Source organism: Anomaloglossus baeobatrachus, chromosome 10, assembly GCF_048569485.1.
Source record: "Anomaloglossus baeobatrachus isolate aAnoBae1 chromosome 10, aAnoBae1.hap1, whole genome shotgun sequence".
In the NCBI taxonomy this organism is placed as follows: domain Eukaryota; kingdom Metazoa; phylum Chordata; class Amphibia; order Anura; family Aromobatidae; genus Anomaloglossus; species Anomaloglossus baeobatrachus.
The window spans coordinates 54454482-54476547 of record NC_134362.1 but is presented as its reverse complement, the minus strand read 5'-3'; the positions used below and the strand labels follow the sequence as shown (position 1 = coordinate 54476547).

Genomic DNA, 22066 nt, shown 5'->3' with positions numbered 1-22066 from the left:
TCTGGTGACAGACTATTTCGTGAGCGGTTGGATTAAATCATTCAACTGTCCAAGGGTACGGATTCTTCCTTACCCCAGCTATCAAACAAGACCCATCAGGAGAAGGGACAGTCGAGTTTTCGGTCCTTCCCAGGCTCGGGCACGTCCCAATTGCCCTCGTCCAACAGGACTCAAAAGGCTCAGAGGGGCGCAGGTTCCTGGCGGGCTCAATCGCGCCCGGAGAAGGCAGCCGGAGGAACCGCTACCAAGGCGGTTTCCTCATGACTTTCAGCCCTCTCTCTCCGCGTCCGCGGTCGGTGGCAGGCTCCCCCGCTTTAGCGACATTTAACTGCCACAGGTCAATGGCCGGTGGGTGAGAGACAGTTTGTCGCAAAAACTTCCTCACCGGCCGAGCCGAGGCTCTTCTGCAGGCAGTAGGAGTCGTAATCCCGGTTCCTCCTCAGGAACAAGAGACACTTTTTACTCCGATCTGGTCGGGGTGACAAAATAGGACGACTCCTTCCGTTCCGTTCTGGACCTTAAACTGCTCAACAAGCACGTGAAAACCAGGCGGTTCCGGATGGAATCCCTCCGCTCCGTCATTGCCTCAAGGAGATTTCCTAGCATCAATAGACATCAGGATGCTTATCTCCACGTGCCGATTGCTCCAGAGCACCGGCGTTTGCTACGATTCGTTATTGAAGACGAGCATCTTCGGTTCGTAGCCCTACCCTTCGGTCTGGCGACAGCCCCACGGGTTTTCACCAAGTTCATGGCAGCAGTGGGACCACTCCCGCACTCTCAGGGTCACCCTGTGATCCCTTACTTAGACCATCTACCTGTCAAGGCACTCTTTTAAGAGGCATGCCAACACAGCCTGAACATGGCGCTGGAGACTTCCCAAAGTTTCGGGTGGGTCCTCAACTTTTCAAAGTTAAACCCAATCGCTGGCATATCTTAGCTTGGGGTTTCACACTCTCTCAGCGATGGTGAAGCTTCCACTGGACAAACAGCGGTCACTACAGACGGGGGTGCAGTCTCTCCTTCAAGGAGACACCTCATCCAGAGGCAGTCCCTTTCACGCAGTTTCATCTGCGTCCACTTCAATAGAACATTCTTCGCTAATGGGAGGGGAAGTCGATGTCCCTACACAGGAACGTCCCCCTTTCTCAGACGTTCAAGGACTCTCTTCAGAGGAGTCCACTCTTCAGATCAATTGTCTGGAACTCTGGGCAGTGTATATTGCCCTGCAAGACTTCCTGCAGTGGCTGGAAGGCAAACAGATCCGAATTCAGTCGGACAATCCACAGCGGTGGCATACATCAACCACCAAGGCGGACTATGCAGTCGGCGAGCCTCCCAGGAAGTCCGCCGGATTCTGCTAGGGGTGGAAGACAGAGCATACACCATATCCGCAGTTCACATCCCGGGCGTAGAAAACTGGGAAGCAGACTTCCTCAGTCACCAGGGCGTGGACGCAGGAGAATGGTCTCTGCACCCGGACGGGTTTCACGAATCGGCACAACAGCAAGGTCCCGGTTTTCATGACGATCAAAGAGCTCTGGCGACAGGCATCTCACGGTCGGTCAACCGTGGGCACTACCAGACCGGCCAGACTTACTGTCCCAAGGGCCGTTTTTCCATCTGAATTCTACGGCCCTGAACCTACTGTCTGGCCATTGCGTCCTAGATCCTAGTGTCCTCAGGATTATCCCAAGGGGTCGTTGCCACCATGAGACAGGCTATGACGCCCACGTCTGCTAAGATCTACCACGGAAGTGGAAGATTTTCTTTTACTGGTGCTCTGTACAAAGAGTGTCCCCCTGGCCATTGGCATTGCCTACTTTTCTTTCCTTCCTGCAATCTGGGTTGGAAAAGGGCTTGTCGCTCGGCTCCCTTAAAGGGCAAGTCTCGGCGCTATTGGTGTTTTTTCAGAAGCGTCTAGCACGACGTCCGCAGGTACGCACGTTCCTGCAGGGGGTTTGTCATATCGTCCCCCCGTACGAGCGGCCGTTAGATCCATGGGATCTGAACAGGGTACTAGTTGCTCTCCAGAAGCCGCCTTTCGAGTCTCTGACGGATGTTTCACTCTCTCGACTATCACGGAAAGTGGCCTTTCTGGTAGCGATCACGTCTCTTCGGAGAGTGTCTGAGCTAGCAGCGCTGTCATCCAAGGCTCCCTTCCTGGTGGTCCACCAGGACAAGGTAGTGCTGCGCCCCATTCAGGAGTTTCTCCCTAAGGTAGTATCCTCGTTTCATATTAATCAGGATATCTCCTTACCTTCCTTTTGTCCTCATCCGGTTCACCGGTATGAAAAGGATTTACATTTGTTAGATCCGGTGAGAGCACTCAGAATCTACATTTCCCGCACGGCGCCCCTGCGCCGCTCTGATGCACTCTTTGTCCTTGTCGCTGGTAAGCACAAAGGGTCGCAGGCTTCCAAAGCCACCCTGGCTCGATGGATCAAAGAACCAATTCTTGAAGCCTACCGTTCTGCTGGGCTTCCGGTTCCATCAGGGCTGAAGGCCCATTCTACCAGAGCCGTGGGTGCGTCCTGGGCATTACGACACCAGGCTACGGCTCAACAGGTGTGCCAGGCAGCCACCTGGTCGAGTCTGCACACTTTCACCAAACATTATCAGGTGCATACCTATGCTTCGGCGGACGCCAGCCTAGGTAGAAGAGCCCTGCAGGCGGCAGTTGCCTCCCCGTAGGGGAGGGCAGTCTTTGCAGCTCTAACATGAGGTATTTCTTTACCCACCCAGGGACAGCTTTTGGACGTCCCAATCGTCTGGGTCTCCCAATGGAGCGCCGAAGAAGAAGGGAATTTTGTTACTTACCGTAAATTCCTTTTCTTCTAGCTCCTATTGGGAGACCCAGCACCCGCCCTGTTGTCCTTCGGGATTTTTGGTTGTTTTTCGGGTACACATGTTGTTCATGTTGAATGGTTTTCAGTTCTCCGACGTATCTTCGGAGTGAATTTGTTTAAACCAGTTATTGGCTTTCCTCCTTCTTGCTTTTGCACTAAAACTGGTGAGCCAGTGATCCCACTGGGGGTGTATAGCCAGAAGGGGAGGGGCCTTACACTTTTTAGTGTAATTGCTTTGTGTGGCCTCCGGAGGGCAGTGCTATACACCCAATCGTCTGGGTCTCCCAATAGGAGCTAGAAGAAAAGGAATTTACGGTAAGTAACAAAATTCCCTTCTTCCTGCGTTTTTCTGCGTTTTCCGCCCATGCAATGCATTTGAAAAACGCAGCAAAACGCAGAGATCAAAAACGCAGCAAAACGCAGCCAAAAACGCACCAAATCGCGGCAAAAACGCATGCGTTTTTTTTATGCGTTTTTTCGACGCAAGTGCCTTTTTGCGCGTTTTTAGCGGCCAAAAACGCACAAAAACGCAGCGTCAAAAAGACGCAATGTGCGAACCTAGCCTAAGGATGACTCTAGTGTTCTTTGAGGGCATGATGGACTCGTGCCCCTCGCCCTGTAGACCGAGAATAGTGTACATGTTGTAAGGCTATGTTCACACGTGGCATCTTTTTGCCAGTGCATCTTGAGTGCATCACAAATGCACCAAAAATGCAACAAAAACGCACTGCGTTTTTACCACATTTTGCCCAATGCATTTTTAAGTCAAATCTATTGACTGGAAGGGCTCCAAAATGCTGCAAAACACAGAAATAGACATGCTGCATCTTCAAAAACGCAGCCAAGATGCAGCCAACAAAATATGCCCAGGGTGGACAGGAAAATCTAAATCTCAGACTTTGCTGTAGGAAGCAAATGCATGCATATAGGTGCATCTTTGTGATGTCAGAAACGCACCAAAGATGCATCAAAAGATGCCCCGTGTCCAGCAGACACATACCACTGTCTATGGGACTGCCCAAAAATCCGAGAGGCCTGGGAACTTCTTCATGACTACCTCACAAATACGCTTAATATTCCCTTTACACTATCACCTGAATGGGCAATATTTAATATATTGTCACAAAATCAGCTCGGTGGACTTTCTGCTCGATAACAACGTATTTTAATTATCTGGGCCGCAGCTACTCGAAAAAGCATCCTCCATCTATAGGCACAAAACACGGTCCCCACTTTAACTTTTATATCCAGAAAGATTAATTACTTATTCCAAATGGAGTGGATTGAATCTCTATTACATAAAGACAAAAGAACAGAACCTTTCTTTTTCACATGGTCACACTATATCGATACACAACCACTCCCGGTACGCCAATCGATACACGAATGCTTCCAATTTACCGACTGGTATATGAGACAACTCATTGCAGGTACCACACCGATTAAGGCCCCGTTACACGGTACAATATATCTAACGATATGTCGCCGGGGTCACGTCGTTAGTGACGCACATCCGGCATCGTTTCACGTAGCGGGTGACAGCTACAAGCGACTGTGAATGAGCAAAAATACTCACTTTATCGTTGCTCATTGACACGTCGCTCATTTAAAAAAAAAAAAAAAAAAAATCGATCGTCCTTCTGTGCGCCGCTTGTTCATTGTTCCCGAGGCAGCACACATCACTCCGTGTGACACCTCGGTAACAATGAACTACAGCTTACCTGCGTCCCGCAGGCAATTAGGAAGGAAGGAGGTGGGCGGGATGTTACGTCCCGCTCATCTCCGCCCCTCCGCTTCTATTGGGCAGCCGATGTGTGACGTCACTGTGACGCCGAACAAACCGCCCTCTTCAGGAACTGGATGTTCGCCGCCCACAGCGAGGTCGTTCGGGAGGTAAGTACGTCTGACGGGGGGTTAACGACTTTGTGCGCTACGGGCAACAAATTGCCCGTAACGCACAAACGATGGGGGCGGATGCGATCGCACATGCGAATGCACGATAAATCGCCACGTGTAAAGCAGCCTTTAGGCTTAGCTAAGAGGTTACTACAAATATGTTTTGTGCCTGGGGAAAGGGGAGGGGGAAGGGGAGGGCTTGTGGAAGTTCTAGATTTATTAGGTTAGTTAAGAAAACACTGTCTTATAATTTGCATAATCAACGCTATATCTGATATTCTGAAATTGCATCTAATTTTATACACTGTACATGTATAACGATTTATTTTCAATAAAAGATGGTTTATAAAAAAAAAAAAAAAAAAAAAAGATGCCCTGTGTGAACTCAGCCTTAGGTCCCCTTCACATATCAGTGAAAAACATTGACGTTCTTCACTAACGTGTAAAACACGCACATGTCCCTCCGTGATTGCAAATGGACATTACTCACCTGCCTTCCCTCCTACTGTCCATGGTGCTGAACTCCTCGGCTCTGAAGCGTCTGCCCACTGCTCTCTGCAGCTACTTCCAGGTCGGCTGTTCCTGCTTTCATGGATATTCATGAGCCGGGCAGGAGCTGCAGAGAGCAGAGGCTGCACAGCGAATCGCTGGAAAAGTTAGGTGAAAATGTTTATTATTTAATATGTCAGTGTTTTTCCGGTACGTGTTTCACGGATCACACCCTAGTGTGGTCCGTGGGTCATCAGTGATGCCAGAAAAAAACGGACTTGTCTCCGTGCAGAATCACGGACACCCATGTATGCTGCACAGAGACACGTTCAGTGAAAAATCACTGATGTGTGAGCAGACCCATTGATTATAATGTGTCTGCGTATGTCAGTAATTCTGGTACGTATAAAAAAAGCACATACGTACCAGAAACACTGACGTGTGAAGGAGGCCTTAAAGGGAACCTGTCACCGGTTTTTCGGCACAGAAGTGGCAGCCACCACCAGTGGGCTCTTATATACACATTCTAGCATGCTGTATATAAGAGCTCAGGGCGCTATGTAGAACATAAGAAACACTTTAGAATACTCACCTAACGGTCGCGCTGCAGTGGAGTTGGGTCATATGGGTGCCTCCCATTGTCCGGTGCCAGCGCCTACTCTTTCGGCCATCTTCGTCTTCCTTCTGAAGCCTGTGTGCGTGACGCGTCCTACGTCAAACACACTCGCCGTTCCTACGCCGGCGCACACACTGCAATGCTTTGTTCTGCCCCGCTCAGATGTTTGGTATCTACAAACTCACACCGACCTGAGGCATCATACGAATACGTAAATTTCACCATATAGTGAACACAGTGACTAAAGGGGGCTTTACACGCTGCGACATCGCTAACGAAATATCGTCGGGGACACATCGTTAGTGACACACATCTGGCGCCGTTAGCGACATCGCAGCGTGTGACACCAAGGAGCGATGATCAACGATTGCAAAAATGTCAAAAACCGTTAATCGTTGACACGTCGCTACTTTTCATAATATCGTTGGTGGTGCATGCCGCTGGTTGTTCATTGTTCCTGCGGCGTCACACATCGCTATGTGTGACGCCGCAGGAACGACGAACATCTCCTTACCTGCGTCCACCGGCAATGAGGAAGGAAGTAGGTGGGCGGCATGTTCCGGCCGCTCATATCCGCCCCTCCTCTGCTATTGGCTGTCTGCTTAGTGACGCCGCAGTGACGTCGCTATGACGCCGATTGCACCTCCCCCTTGAAGGAGGGATTGTTCGGCAGTCACAGCAATGTCGCTGATAAGGTATGTGCGTGTGACGCTGCCGTAGCGATAATGTTCGATTTGGCAGCGATCACCAAATGTCACATGAACGACGGGGGCGGTTGCTATCACTCGCGACATCGCTAGAATATGCTAGCGATGTCGCAGCGTGTAAAGCACCCTTAAAAGACCCCCAAACAATTGAACTTTTCCTTGCAATTTCCCTGCACTTGGAATTTTTTTCCCCGTTTTCCAGTACACTATATGGTAAATCTAATGAAGTCAATCAAAAGTATAACTCGTCCCACAAAAAATAAGCCCTCATATGGCAATATTGACGGAAAAATAAAAAAGGTATCGCTCTCGGAATAAGGGGAGGAAAAAACAAAAACGAAAAATGAAAAATTGCCGAGGGGGTGTTTGAATGGTTAAGAGGCGTCTCTAAGATAGTGCTGCTGTATGAAAACACCAAACATTGCGGAGGTGCATAAATCTGTGATTGAGCCGCCTCCCTCACTATCTGATGCACGCGACACATATATGTGACATGCCTACGGCAGAAAGGCCTGTGTGGGCAATGTACATGTCTACTGTACGCAGACAGTGAGGACCCTCGTAACAGCCGCTGTAATGTTGACATACATTGCACTCAGTTCAGTGAGCGCCTCAGGGGCAAAAGTGGAATATCGGAGTCAGAACCTGTTTTTTTTTAGAATTCTTTATGCACAGGCTACAAAACATACCAAAAAGTTTCTAAAAACTCTATAGGTGACTGGTATATTTGCGTCACACAGATCACCACATACCTGTGTAACCCTGGTCGGAATTTATTTTTTGGTACCCTTACCTGGCTTCCACTTCTTCTATAGTGTCTGGTAATTGTTGGTTGGATGTTTCATTCAATAATATTGCAGCAGTCCCAGATATAATAGCAGCAACACCATAGATAGCTGGCGGGAAAATAGGAGAAATCTCCGAGAGCATCAACACCAGAGGGGCCACCATGGAGCCTACTCGAGCTTTCATGCCAACAATTCCCAACCCACTCTGTCTGCATGAGAGAAAAGGGACAAGAATTAGTAGCAGCATGAATCCAATTATTATAATGATGGGTTGTCACTGGGCAAATGAGGGGTCACGGGGTGGCAGGGTATAACAGGGGACCGGGGCTCCAAAACTGGTTCTCAGGTTAGGAGGGGCCCTGGCTGTCCTTGATTCCAGAGATACTGCTGATGGTGATAATGTCTGGGCCGCCTTCCTTACCCTGCACCTGACAAGCCCTGATCTAGTACCCCCTCCCTCCTTACCGCATGCGGGATGCCGGGACAGGAGCGTGTAAACACCAACAATAATAGACAAACAGGGGAAACCAAAACTCTATCACACACACTCACATAGAGAAATCAGACAACAAGTGATAAGGAGGAAAACTAAAGCAGAAATGAAATAACCAGAATTACACTGCAAACCATGCAACACACAGTAAATCACCAGACTGGAAGACAACAGCACACGGACCGGTGTAGCAGAAAGCTATAGTTGGCATAGGAAGACAAAACTCATTCATCTTAAAAAGGTGGGGAGTACTTGTGATAGATCTCCCGCAACATGTGATTCAAAATGTAACCAGCAGGATTACAGAAATTAACTCCTACTAGTCCGATCACTAATGAGCACACAGCTGGTCGATGCCCGAGCCTGCATGTGTAACTCAGAAGTACCAGAGAAAGTATACTGAGGAGTGTCAGAGTCTGTGGTGTGAACAGCGTCTGATGCCACCATGACACTTGGCGAGTTTAGAGCAAAACACCATGTGACATTAGGGTTGTAGTGCGCTGCACCACCTGCAACAGCATTTACTGCAAATTGCAACAAGCACATGGTTGACATGCATGCGACTCAATGCAACACGCTGCCACCTAAGTGTGAACCTGGCCCTATCAAGGTTTACATATGCTTTATGGACATTACCTGATTACAGTAGGAAAGAGCTCACTAGAGTAGATGTAAGCACAGCAAAATGAGGAGGCCAGAGAACCTTTACCAAGTACGGCCAACACTAACCGCACCATTTTCATCTCTGCAAAAGACAAATTAAATATCTAAATTAGAATACATTAAAATAGCACTAACCGGATATCCCAGATAAAAGGAAAAGTGGTTGTACAGGTAAAAAAAAAAAAATCAAAGTGGAAAAGTGCCCTTCCTTAAACTCTGTCATCAACATGATTGGTGGGACTCTTATCCCTTTAAGTGCAGGCTGTCAATCAGTGTGTGGGGTGGGGCGGTGGTAACATCGCGGTCACAGTACTCCCTGCACCACCCAATTGAATAAGCAAGCGGCTGCAGGGAGAATAGGACTTATTTTTCTCCCTGTAGCCACATGTCCATTAAGTCAGCCATGTGGAACAATGAATATGGAAATATAGACATGCATTACTGCTATGAAAAACATGTAAAAATTGAGATAATTAGCACACAAAAATGGCCAGTTTTATGTGAGCCCAACAGCCAACAGCAAGGTGACCTCTTTTTTGTTGAGTCCCTATCAAACTAATGCCTCTCCTTGGGTTAAAAAAACCTTACAATGTATGAGTGGATAGGACCCTGCAAATAGAGAATTAAAATCGCCTGAGGCTGAAGAGCAGGAGTGCTCGATCAGAAGGCATAACCCTGTAATCTAAGAAATAGACTGATGACACATCCTACCTTTCTAATGTGAACAGGGGTAAACTCAGCATGAAACATAGTAACAAAAAGGAGACACTGCAGTGCTAAGGCATGGAACAATGAGTATGGGAATATAGACATGCATTACTGCTATGTAAAAACATGCAAAAATGAAAATGCTTAGCACACAAAAATGGCCAGTTTTATGTGAGCCCAACAGCCAACATCAAGTCGACCTCTTTTTTTGTTGAGTCCTTACCAAAGTAATGCCTCTCTTTGAGTTAAAAAACAAATCTACAATTTATTGGCGGATAGGAAATTGCAATTGGGGAATTAAAATCCCCCATAAATTGTAAGTCGCCTTGCAGCTTGCTGTAGGGCTCACTTAAAACTGGCCATTTTTGTGTGCTAAGTATCTAAATTTTTGCTCCCTGATGAAGGTGACGAAACACGCGTCGGAGGTAGGAGGTAGACACATGGGCCAAGAGACACTTGGATAAGTAAGTGCACAGAATTATGTTGGTCATTGGTGCAATAATTTGTGGTTTAACTGTTTACACTCCTTGGGAAGCTGCTAAGCCACACACTTTATTAGGCTGAGTTTGGGTCTTTATAGTTGACACTTCGATAATACAGCAAGAATGACTATTATAGTGGTTATCAGTGAATATGTTATTGCAGTTAGCACTATTGCACTTTACATATATTACATATTTGTAGGCTGTGTATTTAATATTTATTATTGGTATTTATTGAGATCTGCCATTTATTTATAATTAGTTATTTGTATGCTGAATAATATATACCGTATTTTACGTTTTATAAGATGCACCCCAAATTTAGAGATAAAAAAATGGGATCCGTCTTATACTCCGGTGTTGTTTCACAAGAGGGGGGCAGCAGCGGTGGTGAAGCGGGTCACAGGAGGCAGAGGTTGTGCTGTCAGCGGCGATCAGTGGTGGCAGTGGCGGGTCAGTAGTGACAGCTGCGGTGATGGCTCAGTTGTAGCAGCGGCGGTGACGGCTCAGTGGTGGCAGCGGTGGTGACGGTTCGGTGGTGGCAGCGGCGGTGACAACTCAGTGGTGGTAGCACCGGCGATGGCTCAGTGGTGGCAGCGGCAGCGACGGCTCAGTGGTGGCAGCGGCAGCGACGGCTCGGTGGTGGCAGCGGCAGCGACGGCTCAGTGGTGGCAGCGGCAGCGACGGCTCAGTGGTGGCAGCGGCAGCGACGGCTCAGTGGTGGAGCAGGCCGGTGTGGTGTGTCCCAGTGTGTCCGCGGTCCCGGTTCAAGTGATGGCGCCCGGAGCGGCGCATGCACAGATGGAGCTCTCATTCAGGAGCTCCATCTGCGCACGCGCTGACACCCAGCGCCATCATTTGAAACCGAGACCGCGGACACACTGGGACAGCGGACACAGCCATCGCAGTCCGCACAGCCGCACGCACAGGGTGGCAGCCAGCAGGCCACCCGCCCACCCGCACAGAGAAGCACCTAGCCGCCGGGACAAAGAGGCAGCTGGCACCAAGAGGCAGCCATAGGCACATTTTTGAGTGGAAAAGTGCGTCTTATAAGCCGAAAAATACAGTACTTGATTGTTGAGAAGGGGATTTTTTACTCTGGCCTTATTTGTCTCCTTCCACACTGGTGGTATTGTCCTTTTTAATTATGTTTTGGGTTTTTTTTTAATTTTTGAATAAAAAATATTAATTTTAAAATTATCACTTGAAAATTGTGTCAATTGGTTCACATTTTCTTATATTCTTCATAGATATAGAATAGTGGATCTATTTTGATTAGCAAACTTGTAATGACGCTGTTATAATTAAGAGAATTTTGATTATATTAAATAAAAGATATACTGAATTACAGTGAAAAAAAAGCAAAAAAGTGGCCAATTTTTATGTTCGATATTACATGCTACAATTGTTAAATACCGCAATGCAGAAATCTAACATTAATGAGATAATTTCACCTTGAGGTATAAAGGCGTTACACAGCAATGCTACACCGGCCAGCATCAGGGAAGCCGACTGCGTCACTCGTCGCCCGGTATAGCTCATGAGGATGGCGCCTACCAGCTTAGATGGCAAATCAATGGCTCCAAAAACAAATTGCAATAGGAAAATATTAACACCAAAATTTTGCAAGTCCATGCCAAGACCGTAAAATGCAAAACTAGTGGAAAACCTGAAAGAAGCAAAGTGATAACACATTTCAGATAATTAGAAATATATTATAACTAATAAATATATAATCTAAATATGTAATATGTTTACTTTTGATCCCTGGAGATTGGGAACTTTTAGAAATAAATCCAGTTTGCTTTCTTGCCTACAATTCAGAAAGTGATCACTAGATGGCACCATAACTCTACATTAGGCCTCATTCACATGGTTTGTGTTTCAAGTACAGTATGTGTCACATGTTTTTTCTCTCATACCACACATACTCATAATAATAATGAAAAAAAAATAATATTAATTCACTTATATAGCACTATTAATTTCACAGCGCTTTACATACATTGGTAACACTGTCCCCATCGGGGTTCTAAATTCCCTAGGAGAACCCGAAGGAAACACACGCAAACACTGGGAGAACATACAGACTCATTGCAGATATTGTCTTTGGTGGGATTTGAACCCAGGATCCCAGCACTGTAAGGCTGCAGTGCTAACCACTGAGCCACCGTGCAGTGCTAACCACTGAACCACCGTGCTGCCCATTACAGTGCTGGCCAAAAGTATTGGCACCCCTGCAATTCTGTCAGATAATGCACAGTTTCTTCCTGAAAATGATTGCAACCACAAATTCTTTGGTATTATCAACTTCATTTAATTTGTCTTCAATGAAAAAAGAATAGAAAAAATTGTCATAAAGCCAAACTGGATATAATTCCACACCAAACATAAAAAGGGGGTGGACAAAAGTATTGGCACTGTTTGAAAAATCATGTGATGCTTCTGTAATTTGTGTAATTAACAGCACCTGTAACTTACCTGTGGCACCTAACATGTGTTGGCAAGAACTAAAGGTACCGTCACACTAAGCAACTTACCAGCGATCCCAACAACGATAGGGATCGCTGGTAAGTTGCTAGGAGGTTGCTGGTGAGATGTCACACTGCGACGCTCCAGCGATCCCACCAGCAACCTGACCTGGCAGGGATCGCTGGAGCGTGGCTACACGAGTTGCTGGTGAGCTCACCAGCAACCAGTGACCAGCCCCCAGCGCCGCGTGGAAGATGCTGCGCTTGGTAACTAAGGTAAATATCGGTAACCAACCCGATATTTACCTTGGTTACCACCGCACGGAGCTACACGTGCAGAGAGCAGGGAGCAGCGCACACTGAGCGCTGGCTCCTTGCTCTCCTAGCTACAGCACACATCGGGTTAATTACCCGATGTATGCTGCAGCTAAATGTGCACAGAGCAGGGAGCAGCGCACACTGCTTAGCGCTGGCTCCCTGCTCTCCTAGCTACAGCACACATCGGGTTAATTACCCGATGTGTGCTGCAGCTAAATGTGCACAGAACAGGGAGCAGCGCACAATGCTTAGCGCTGGCTCCTTGCTCTCCTAGTTACAGCACACATCGGGTTAATTACCCGATGTGTCCTGCAGCTAAATGTGCACAGAGCAGGGAGCAGTGCACAATGCTTAGCGCTGGCTCCCTGCTCTCCTAGCTACAGCACACATCGGGTTAATTAACCCGATGTGTCCTGCAGCTACATGTGCACAGAGCAGGAGCCGGCGATGACAGTGAGAGCGGCGGAGGCTGGTAACAAAGGTAAATATCGGGTAACCAAGGACAGGGCTTCTTGGTTACCCGATGTTTACCGTGGTTACCAGCCTCCGCAGAAGCCGGCTCCTGCTGCCTGCACATTCAGTTGTTGCTGTCTCGCTGTCACACACAGCGATCTGTGCTTCACAGCGGGACAGCAACAACTAAAAAATGTCCCAGGACATTCAGCAACAACCAACGACCTCACAGCAGGGGCCGGGTTGTTGCTGGATGTCACACACAGCAATATCGCTAGCAACGTCACAAAAGTTGTTCGTTAGCAGCGATGTTGCTAGCGATGTTGCTTAGTGTGACGGGGCCTTTAATCACACTTGCAGCCAGGTGACATGGATTAAAGTTGACTCAACCTCTGTCCTGTGTCCTTGTGTGCACCACATTGAGCATGGAGAAAAGAAAGAAGACCAAAGAACTGTCTGAGGACTTGAGACTCCAAATTGTGAGGAAGCATGAGCAATCTCAAGGCTACAAGTCCATCTCCAAAGACCTGAAAGTTCCTGTGTCTACGGTGCGCAGTGTCATCAAGAAGTTTAAAGCCCATGGCACTGTGGCTAACCTCCCTAGATGTGGAAGGAAAAGAAAAATTGACGAGAGATTTCAACGCAAGATTGTGCGGATGGTGGATAAAGAACCTCGACTAACATCCAAACAAGTTCAAGCTGCCCTGCAGTCCGAGGGTACAACAGTGGCAACCCGTACTATCCGTCGGCGTCTGAATGAAAAGGGACTGTATGGTAGGATACCCAGGAAGACCCCACTGCTTACCCCGAGACATAAAAAAGCCAGGCTGGAGTTTGCCAAAACTTACCTGAGAAAGCCTAAAACGTTTTGAAAGAATGTTCTCTGGGTATTCAGAAGGATTAAATGTTTTTTACAGGTATATGGAAAAACTTTATTAGTGACAGATTATACCTATTTCTAAAATCACACTTTATTAGAATAATTTCTTTAAAATCACAAACTCAACAAAAACTACATATAAATACCTAAACACCATGTAGTGGCTGTCAAGTGTCAATATTCCCAGAAAATATTGTCAAAAAAAATCAGAAAAAAATTATTAGAAAAAAAATAAATATATATATATATATATATACCACAGAGAGGAGAGGAGACCTTCGGGTGGCTTTACAGAGTAACCAGAATATCCCCAGATGACTAAAGGGGTATATTAGTATGGTTCTGTTCCTTATCCCTAGGTCTGTTTGTCTGCCTGTCAATGGAGTACACCCTTATTTTTACGGTGCCCCCATTCCTCGACGGCTTTCCCTTTTCTGTCCCTTTGTGGGTATACAATAAATAAAAAAAAATTGACACTTGACAGCCACTACATGGTGTTTAGGTATTTATATGTAGTTTTTGTTGAGTTTGTGATTTTAAAGAAATTATTCTAATAAAGTGTGATTTTAGAAATATGTATAATCTGTCACTAAGAATGTTCTCTGGTCAGATGAGACAAAAGTAGAGCTTTTTGGGAAAAGCCATCAACAGAGTTTACAGGAAAACAATAGGCATTCAAAGAAAAGAACACGGTCCCTACAGTCAAACATGGTGGAGGTTCCCTGATGTTTTGGGGTTGCTTTGCTGCCTCTGGCACTGGACTGCTTGACCGTGTGCATGGCATTATGAAGTCTGAAGACTACCAACAAATTTTGCAGCATAATGTAGGGCCCAGTGTGAGAAAGCTGGGTCTCCCTCAGAGGTCATGGGTCTTCCAGCAGGACAATGACAATGACACACACTTCAAAAAGCACTAGAAAATGGTTTGATAGAAAGCACTAGAGACCACTAAAGTGGCCAGCAATGAGTCCAGACCTGAACCCCATAGAACACCTGTGGAGAGATCTCAGAATGGCAATTTGGAGAAGGCCCCTTCAAATCTCAGGGACCTGGAGCAGTTTGCCAAAGAAGAATGGTCTAAAATTCCAGCAGAGCATTGTAAGAAACTCATTGATGGTTACCGGAAGCGGTTGTTTGCAGTTATTTTGGCTAAAGGTTGTGCAACCAAGTATTAGGGTACACGAGCGTGAAAATCGGACGAGTGCAATGCGAGAAATTCTCGCATTGCACTCTGACCAATGTTAGGCAATGAGGTTGAGCTGTTGGTCAGCTTTTCTCGCATCCAGATTCTGGATGCGAGAAAAGCGGCAGCATGGTGCGTTTTGCTGCTACCGCCGTATCTCTCGCATCCATTCAAGTGAATGGATGCGAGAGATACATCGGACTGCACTCGGATGTTATCCCAGTGCAGTGCGATATACGCACAGGCTGACAGTGGAGGAGATGGAGGATTAACCCCTCCCTCTCCTCCGCAGTGCCCGCACTCAGCTTCACAGCTGTGACCCGATCGCAAGATCGGGTTACAGTCGCATGACACTCGGCTCACGCTCGCAGCGTAGCCTGAGCCGGGGGATATTAGCATATCGCATCCGATGCTCTCGCATCGAATGCCATACGCTCGTGTGAGTCCAGCCTTAGGCTAAGGGTGCCAATACTTTTGTCTGGCCCATTTTTGGAGTTTTGTGTGAAATGATCAATGATTTGATTTGTTTCATTCTCTTTTGTGTTTTTTCATTGCAAGCAAAATAAATGAAGATAATAATAACAAAGAACATGTGATTGCAATCATTTTCAGGAAGAAACTGAGCATTATCTGACAGAATTGCAGGGGTGCCAATACTTTTGGCCAGCACTGTATAACCTATGTTCATTTTTTTCCCGCCAACACAAATGACGAGGGTCAGTAAAGTCTATGAGTTGATGAAAAACACATACAGCACACGTATGACATCTGTGTGCTGTATGTGTTTGACATTGAAAGTATAGGAGAAGCCTTGTAATATCTTTAGTTCCTTAGCCATAATGGAAAACCATGGATGACACACAGAAAAACACACCGGTACCGGTGTAACACGTACGTGTTTTATACGGGTATGTTAAGAGGCCTAAGGCTGAGTTCACATGTCCAGTAATCTTCCGTTAGAACGGATCCATTGGCAAATAACTTGTGCAAACAGAACTTTCTTGTCTATTTTGAAAAAATTATTTTTGCAGGATCTGTTTTTTACCATAGGAGTGTATGGAAAAGGGATCCTTAACTGATTGTGTGGCGCCCTGGACAAGCCAGGACGTCACAGGTACTGCAACAACACACCCCACACCCCGGTTAGGCACATCAGCCACACACACACAAATCCTTGTTGCCTCCCTCCAGGGGCTGATGTCCACACCAGGTGGGGCGGAGCCAGGCGGTTGGCTCCTCCCACTGAGGAGTTCACAGTCCTGGAGGCGGGAAAGAAGGGCAGTCGAGTAGGAGAGTTGAGAGTTGAAGGAAGTAGTAGTGGAGGAGCAGACTGACCGTGTCCGGGTACGTGGCCCGGGCACATACAGCAAGGTTGGCAGACAGTGGTGACCGTCTGCAGGAGAGGCAGATCGACGCACAACCGTAAGGACCGGGGATGGGCGGTGGCCCGCCGGTACCGGATCGGGGAGCGAAGAGAAGCCAGCACCATCCGGCAGGGCCTACGGACCCCGACCAGGCTAGGAGTTGCCGTTAAACCAGTCAAATCCGTCAGCGACGGGAACCTCCGGGGTTTCCCAGCAATAAAGACCCGACTGAAGGCAACCGTCCAAACCATGAGGGAGATAAAGCTACCGCCAGAGCTAGAGCTCCCAGGGGCAGAGGCTGCAAGCGACAAAAGGGGCTCCCTTAGCCAACACACTGCTGGGGAGCGGGTTACCGGTGGGAAGCCATCGGAGCCGAGAACATAACACAGGTGCAGGGAGAGACTGTTACCGCCAACCGACCGGGAGTGACCGCCGCAGCCGTCTGTGGGACTCGTCCATTCAGCCGTTTGTTTTACAAGAGACTCCGTGTGCGTTACTGGCTGAGTAAGTACCACCGTGCCGTCTGGCACTGCGCTGCCCTGCAACCCTGCACCTGGCCAGGCCCCGCAATTCACCAAACAGACACTAACTCCGGGCCCCGGAACTACCACAACCCCCCTACCCACGGAGGGGAGAGAAACATCCCAGCTGCTCCCTGTCATCGCTCCCGGGATCCCCGTACAGAGCAGCGGTGGTGCCCCAATCTCACCACACACCGTGGGTGGCGTCACAAACCGACACCCCAAACCCCAACAAACCACCCTTTTCACTCACGGGCGAGGAGCGCCGCTTGAGTCCCCAGATCCGGCCCACCGCTCGAGCCACCGAGCAGCAGTAGCAGCAGCGCCGGACCCGAGCGTGGTGAGCGCGGCGTCCCCTCCCCGCCCGCGACAATTGCTATTTATCCATCCATTTCTCTTGCATTTGTAAAGGATCCTTTTTTCGCTTACTGGATCAGTTTCATAGGAAAGATAAATAGCAATCCGTTAACAGATCAGTTTTGCATAGACTCCAAATGTTAAAAAATTCATCCTGCAAAAATCTATTTTTTCAAAATGGACAAGAAAGTTGTGTTTGCGCAACTTTTTTTTTATCAACGGATCCATTGTAACTGAACATGTGCACTCAGCCCAAGGCCCCCTTCACACTTCCATGCAAAACACTGATGTTTTGCAAGGACCATGATGAAATTGCATATGGTCATCCGTGTGCTGTGATTTTGGCACATGTGTGTTCACCGTGTGCTATACGTGATAGCATACGGAAAGTATAAACTTTTTTACTCACCTGTCCCCAGTGCTGATGTCACTGGCGCTGCTGCTTCCAGGTCCAAGGTACAGTGAATATTCATGAGCATAATGAGGGGGCCCGGAGGCAAGTGACAGCAGCGCCGAAGACAGCAGCACTAGAGACAAATCAGTATAAAAAATAATTTTATTTCACAGACATGTGTGTTCTCTGGTACGTGTCACACTGATGTCACAAATCACATCAGTGTGACATCCATGCTGCTGGAGAAAAGCAGACATATCGCCATGTGGAGCACACAGACCATAAGAAAACACAGATGTGTGCACAGACCCAGTGATTTTACATGGGTCTGCGTATAGGGTACTTTACACGCTGCGACATCGCTAACGATATATCGTCGGGGTCACGTCGTTAGTGATGCACATCCGGCGCCATTAGCGACATCGCAGCGTGTGACACCAAGGAGCGACGATCAACGAGCGCAAAAACGTGAAAAATTGTTGCTCGTTGACACGTCGTTCCTTTCCTTAATATTGTTGCTGCTGCAGGTACGATGTTGTTCGTCGTTCCTGCGGCAGCACACAACGCTATGTGTGACACCGCGGGAGCGACGAACATCTCCTTACCTGCCTCCACCGGCAATGAGGAAGGAAGGAGGTGGGTGGCATGTTCCGCCCTCTCATCTCCGCCCCTCCTCTGCTATTGGACGGCTGCCATGTGACGCCGCACAAACCGCCCCCTTAAAAAGGAGGCGGATCGCCGGCCACAGCGACGTCGCAGGGAAGGTAAGTCCGTGTGATGGGTGTTAGCGATGTTGTGCGTCACGGGCAGCGATTTGCTCGTGACGCACAACCGACGGGGGCGGGTACGCTCGCTAGCGATATCGGTACCAATATCGCAGCGTGTAAAGTACCCTTATGTCCGTGTCTCCGGTACATGTGACATCAGACGTCACATGTACCGGAAACATGGATGTGTGAAAGAGGCCTAAGACATGGATTTGGAACATCTTGCTGTTATCATGAACAAATGGAGGTTTACATTGTTTTTTATATTTTTGTATTGTAAGCAATAAGATGATATTTTTTCAACATTTGTGTATTTTAAATAAAAAAGAAAAAAAAAATACAATAAAATATTGAAAACATATTGAAAATACCATACTATAGTGACGGCTACTCACCAGACTAACATAAGGCAGATTGTGACTTTGCGTATTCCTGCCGTGCGGAATAGGTCCAGGGGTGAATGATCCTGCTTTGTACTACTCAGTTCAGACTGCATGTGAGCGATAAGAACCTGCAAAAAATAAAAACTGTACTGTACTCCTTAAGCCGTGTTCACATGCTGCGTATTTCTATTTTTTTTATCTGCATGTTTTCTGTAGGTGTGATCATCATAATATGCAATAATAATGTTTTCTAATTATAATGCATATTTGAAGATCTGTGTTTTGATGCATATTTTTTAACAGAATTGATTTGATTCTGTAGGTTTACATGCATTTTTCTCTAAAGGCTTCCATAAAGAGCCTGGAAAAAAGTTCCCAATCTGTGCATGTGTAGCGCCTCTGAGACCATCAAGGTTCTGCATCTCCACCAGGATGCAGGGCCTACCCCCTTAGGGACCCAGAACCCCAGTGCCGGTAACACCAAGAACCCAGGTAATCCAAGTTACCCCAACAAATCCCCCATAGAATGGTACCCAGCAAGGGTGGGTCCAATGGATGGCCACCTAGAGGTGGAGCCAATCCAGTCCACTAGTTGACCAGGTGGAGAGTAGTCAGAACAGAGTTGACAGCAAGAGTGCGGAGTGGTGACTTGGGTTAACGGTGACCTGGTACCCAGGAGAGGTTGTTGCCGGTAGAGTACTCCCGGAACTACGCACCGATGGGGAACAGGACCCTAGGACAGGAAAAAACTTCAAGCCGACCTGTTAACACCTGCACAGCAAAGAGGACCATCAAGGAGCTTGCTAACCCTAAAGAATCCGAAGACTCAGTAACAACGGGAGAACTGGGCACAAAACCAGAGACTCCAACCCCACAGGGGTCACACTACCGTCAGGCAGACAGAAGTAGACAAACCACAGACCGGGGACCCCCAGTGTTCTATACCACGGGGACCCACATACCAGAGACAGGTGCAAGGGAAGAAGATACCAGAGAACCAGACTGGCACTGGGACGAAAGGGACCTGGAGGCGAAACCAGCCGGCCTCGGGCAACCAGTTGACACCTGAAAAGTGAGTAAACCAGTTGCACTGAATATCTGTCTGGACTCCTTCTTCTAACGCCTACTGCACCATACACCCGCTGGGGTAATACCCTACTTGCGGAGGGCCCAAGTCATCAGAGCTGTACATTCCATCAGCAAAACCTGCAGCGGCGGCTCCCCCACATTTAGCCGCAACACCGCAAGTGGCGTCATGAATAACTTTATTCCTAACTCCCCTGTAAATATCCCCCATTACAAAAAGGGCCCAGGGCACGGAACCGGGTAACGGCCACCACCGTGACATTCCCTGCAGAGACACAGCCCGGAACAGAGTACCTGATATCCATGGGTGCTACACATGCACCGCCAATGTTTGGGACTACCCCATCATCCACATAAACTATTCATCTATTATAGAAGATTACATAACACAGTATTAGATCATTATATGTTAGAAATAATCAGTTTTACGAGCACAGGAACATTACCTGCTGTGAAAGCTTTTTCCCCTCCTCGGCTTTTCCATTAATCCTTGCCACTCTTTGAAGATTTCTCAAGGCCTGAAGGGACCGGCCATTCATGATGAGCCAGCGGGCCGATTCTGGGACACACCTGTAGCACATGGACATTATATACAATGGAGACAAATTGGGACATTGGACAGTTCAAGCTGTATTGTGACTGTGTAAGGCCAGAGTCACACTTGCGTATGACTTGGCGAGTCTCGCATCAGCATCACCCGACACGGCCCCACACTCTCGGACAGGAGCGCGTCAGCTACACAGAAATACATGCAGCCGACTCGCTCCTGTCCGAGAGTGTGCGGCCGTGTCGGGTGATACCGATGCGAGACTCGCCGAGTCCTACGCAAGTGTGACTCTGGCCTAAGAGGCTGACCTAACAGTTGTGTAATCCCCTGAACACATCAATAGTTTTAGGCTATGTGCCCACGTGACTTTTTTTTTTGCGTTTTTTCATGTATTTTTCCTTGCTTATTTTAAATCAATAATAGCAAGGAAGAAGCATCTCAGCAAAGTCTATGAGAACCGTGACTTGCTGTGCACACACTGCTTATTTTTTTTTTTTGCAGATTTATTGCTGAAAAAAGAAGCAACATGTCAGTTGCATACAGCATGGTGTGTGAGGCTCTATGTAGCTCAGTAACCCGGGGTCGTCATGGTGGCAACCCAGGATTACTATGGCAACAATCTGGTCCCTGTGATTGCATTCCAGGGACCCAATCGCCACGGAGAGGTGAGATATCCCTCTCCCTACCTTTTGAATGCTGCGATTGCACTGATCGGAGCTCAGGGGTGTTAAACTGTCAGGAGGAGCACGGTCACCGCTCCGAGCAGAGAGAGCCGAGTCCCAGCTGCAATATCAGCCAGAGACCCGGAAGCGAACACGGGAGTAAAGTGCAGTTGCCATGACTTAAAAGAGCACAAAAAAGCATGGAAAAACGCATATGAAAATACGCTGAAATACAATAAAATATGCACTTTTTTTTTCTGCTGTGCTTTTCCTGCCAAAATATGTTTATGTGCACATAAAAAAGCAACGAGGGTGTCACGGGGTCCTTCTCCCATATCACACAATCAACAGAGCGAGAAATGGGTGAACTTTCCAAAGAACATTTAATCCAAGCAATCCAGAAGGTCCATAAAATAATCCACCACACAGAGGGTAAAGTAGTCCAGTAATGGGATAAATGTCCCGAGGTCAGTCACAATCCTCCAGCAGTCCTTTTCCAGGGAAATCAGGGTTTCTCAACGGCTCTCTGGGGTGCTGCCTGTAGCCACAACTTCTCCCTCAGAGGATGAATCTTTCTGCTTGTCTCTTGTTCTTCCCAATGCAGTTACTAGAGATCTTGTCCTTCCCAGCCTGACTGAATAATCTCCCAGGTAAGCAGAGTTTGGGTTGTTCCCAGGCCTCGCCCCAGACATAGGGACAAAAGCTCGTCGGGGGGTGATTAACCTGCAAACAGGACAGTGTACGCAGAATGGACCAGAGCACCACGCCTAAAATACGAACCTACACAAAATGATACACAACCCACAATATCACACCATCACAGTGGTCATAGCCTTATTGTAAATGTGTGATGTGTGCTTTTGTGTAAAGTTATGGTAACCGGTTTTATTTATATGGCTGCAGTACTGCCAGCGGTCACAAGAGGTCACTGCTCTTATGTTCAATCTGGTCTGGGACAGGGGACAGTTGTGGCAGGGTTGACTGCAGAG

At 47.7% G+C, this 22066-nt stretch overlaps 1 protein-coding gene across 1 annotated transcript in view; it reads right to left on the bottom strand.

Moving 5' to 3' along the window:
* LOC142254844 (solute carrier family 22 member 6-A-like) overlaps nt 1-22066 on the bottom strand; it is a 55392-nt gene that overhangs the window by 13438 nt on the left and 19888 nt on the right. Inside the window, exons 5-9 of the mRNA XM_075326181.1 lie at nt 20315-20438; nt 18795-18910; nt 11146-11360; nt 8475-8583; nt 7351-7554 (exon numbers count right to left, since the gene is read on the bottom strand). Of these exons, the coding sequence (XP_075182296.1) occupies nt 7351-7554; nt 8475-8583; nt 11146-11360; nt 18795-18910; nt 20315-20438 (768 nt within the window). The remainder of the gene's footprint in view (nt 1-7350; nt 7555-8474; nt 8584-11145; nt 11361-18794; nt 18911-20314; nt 20439-22066) is intronic.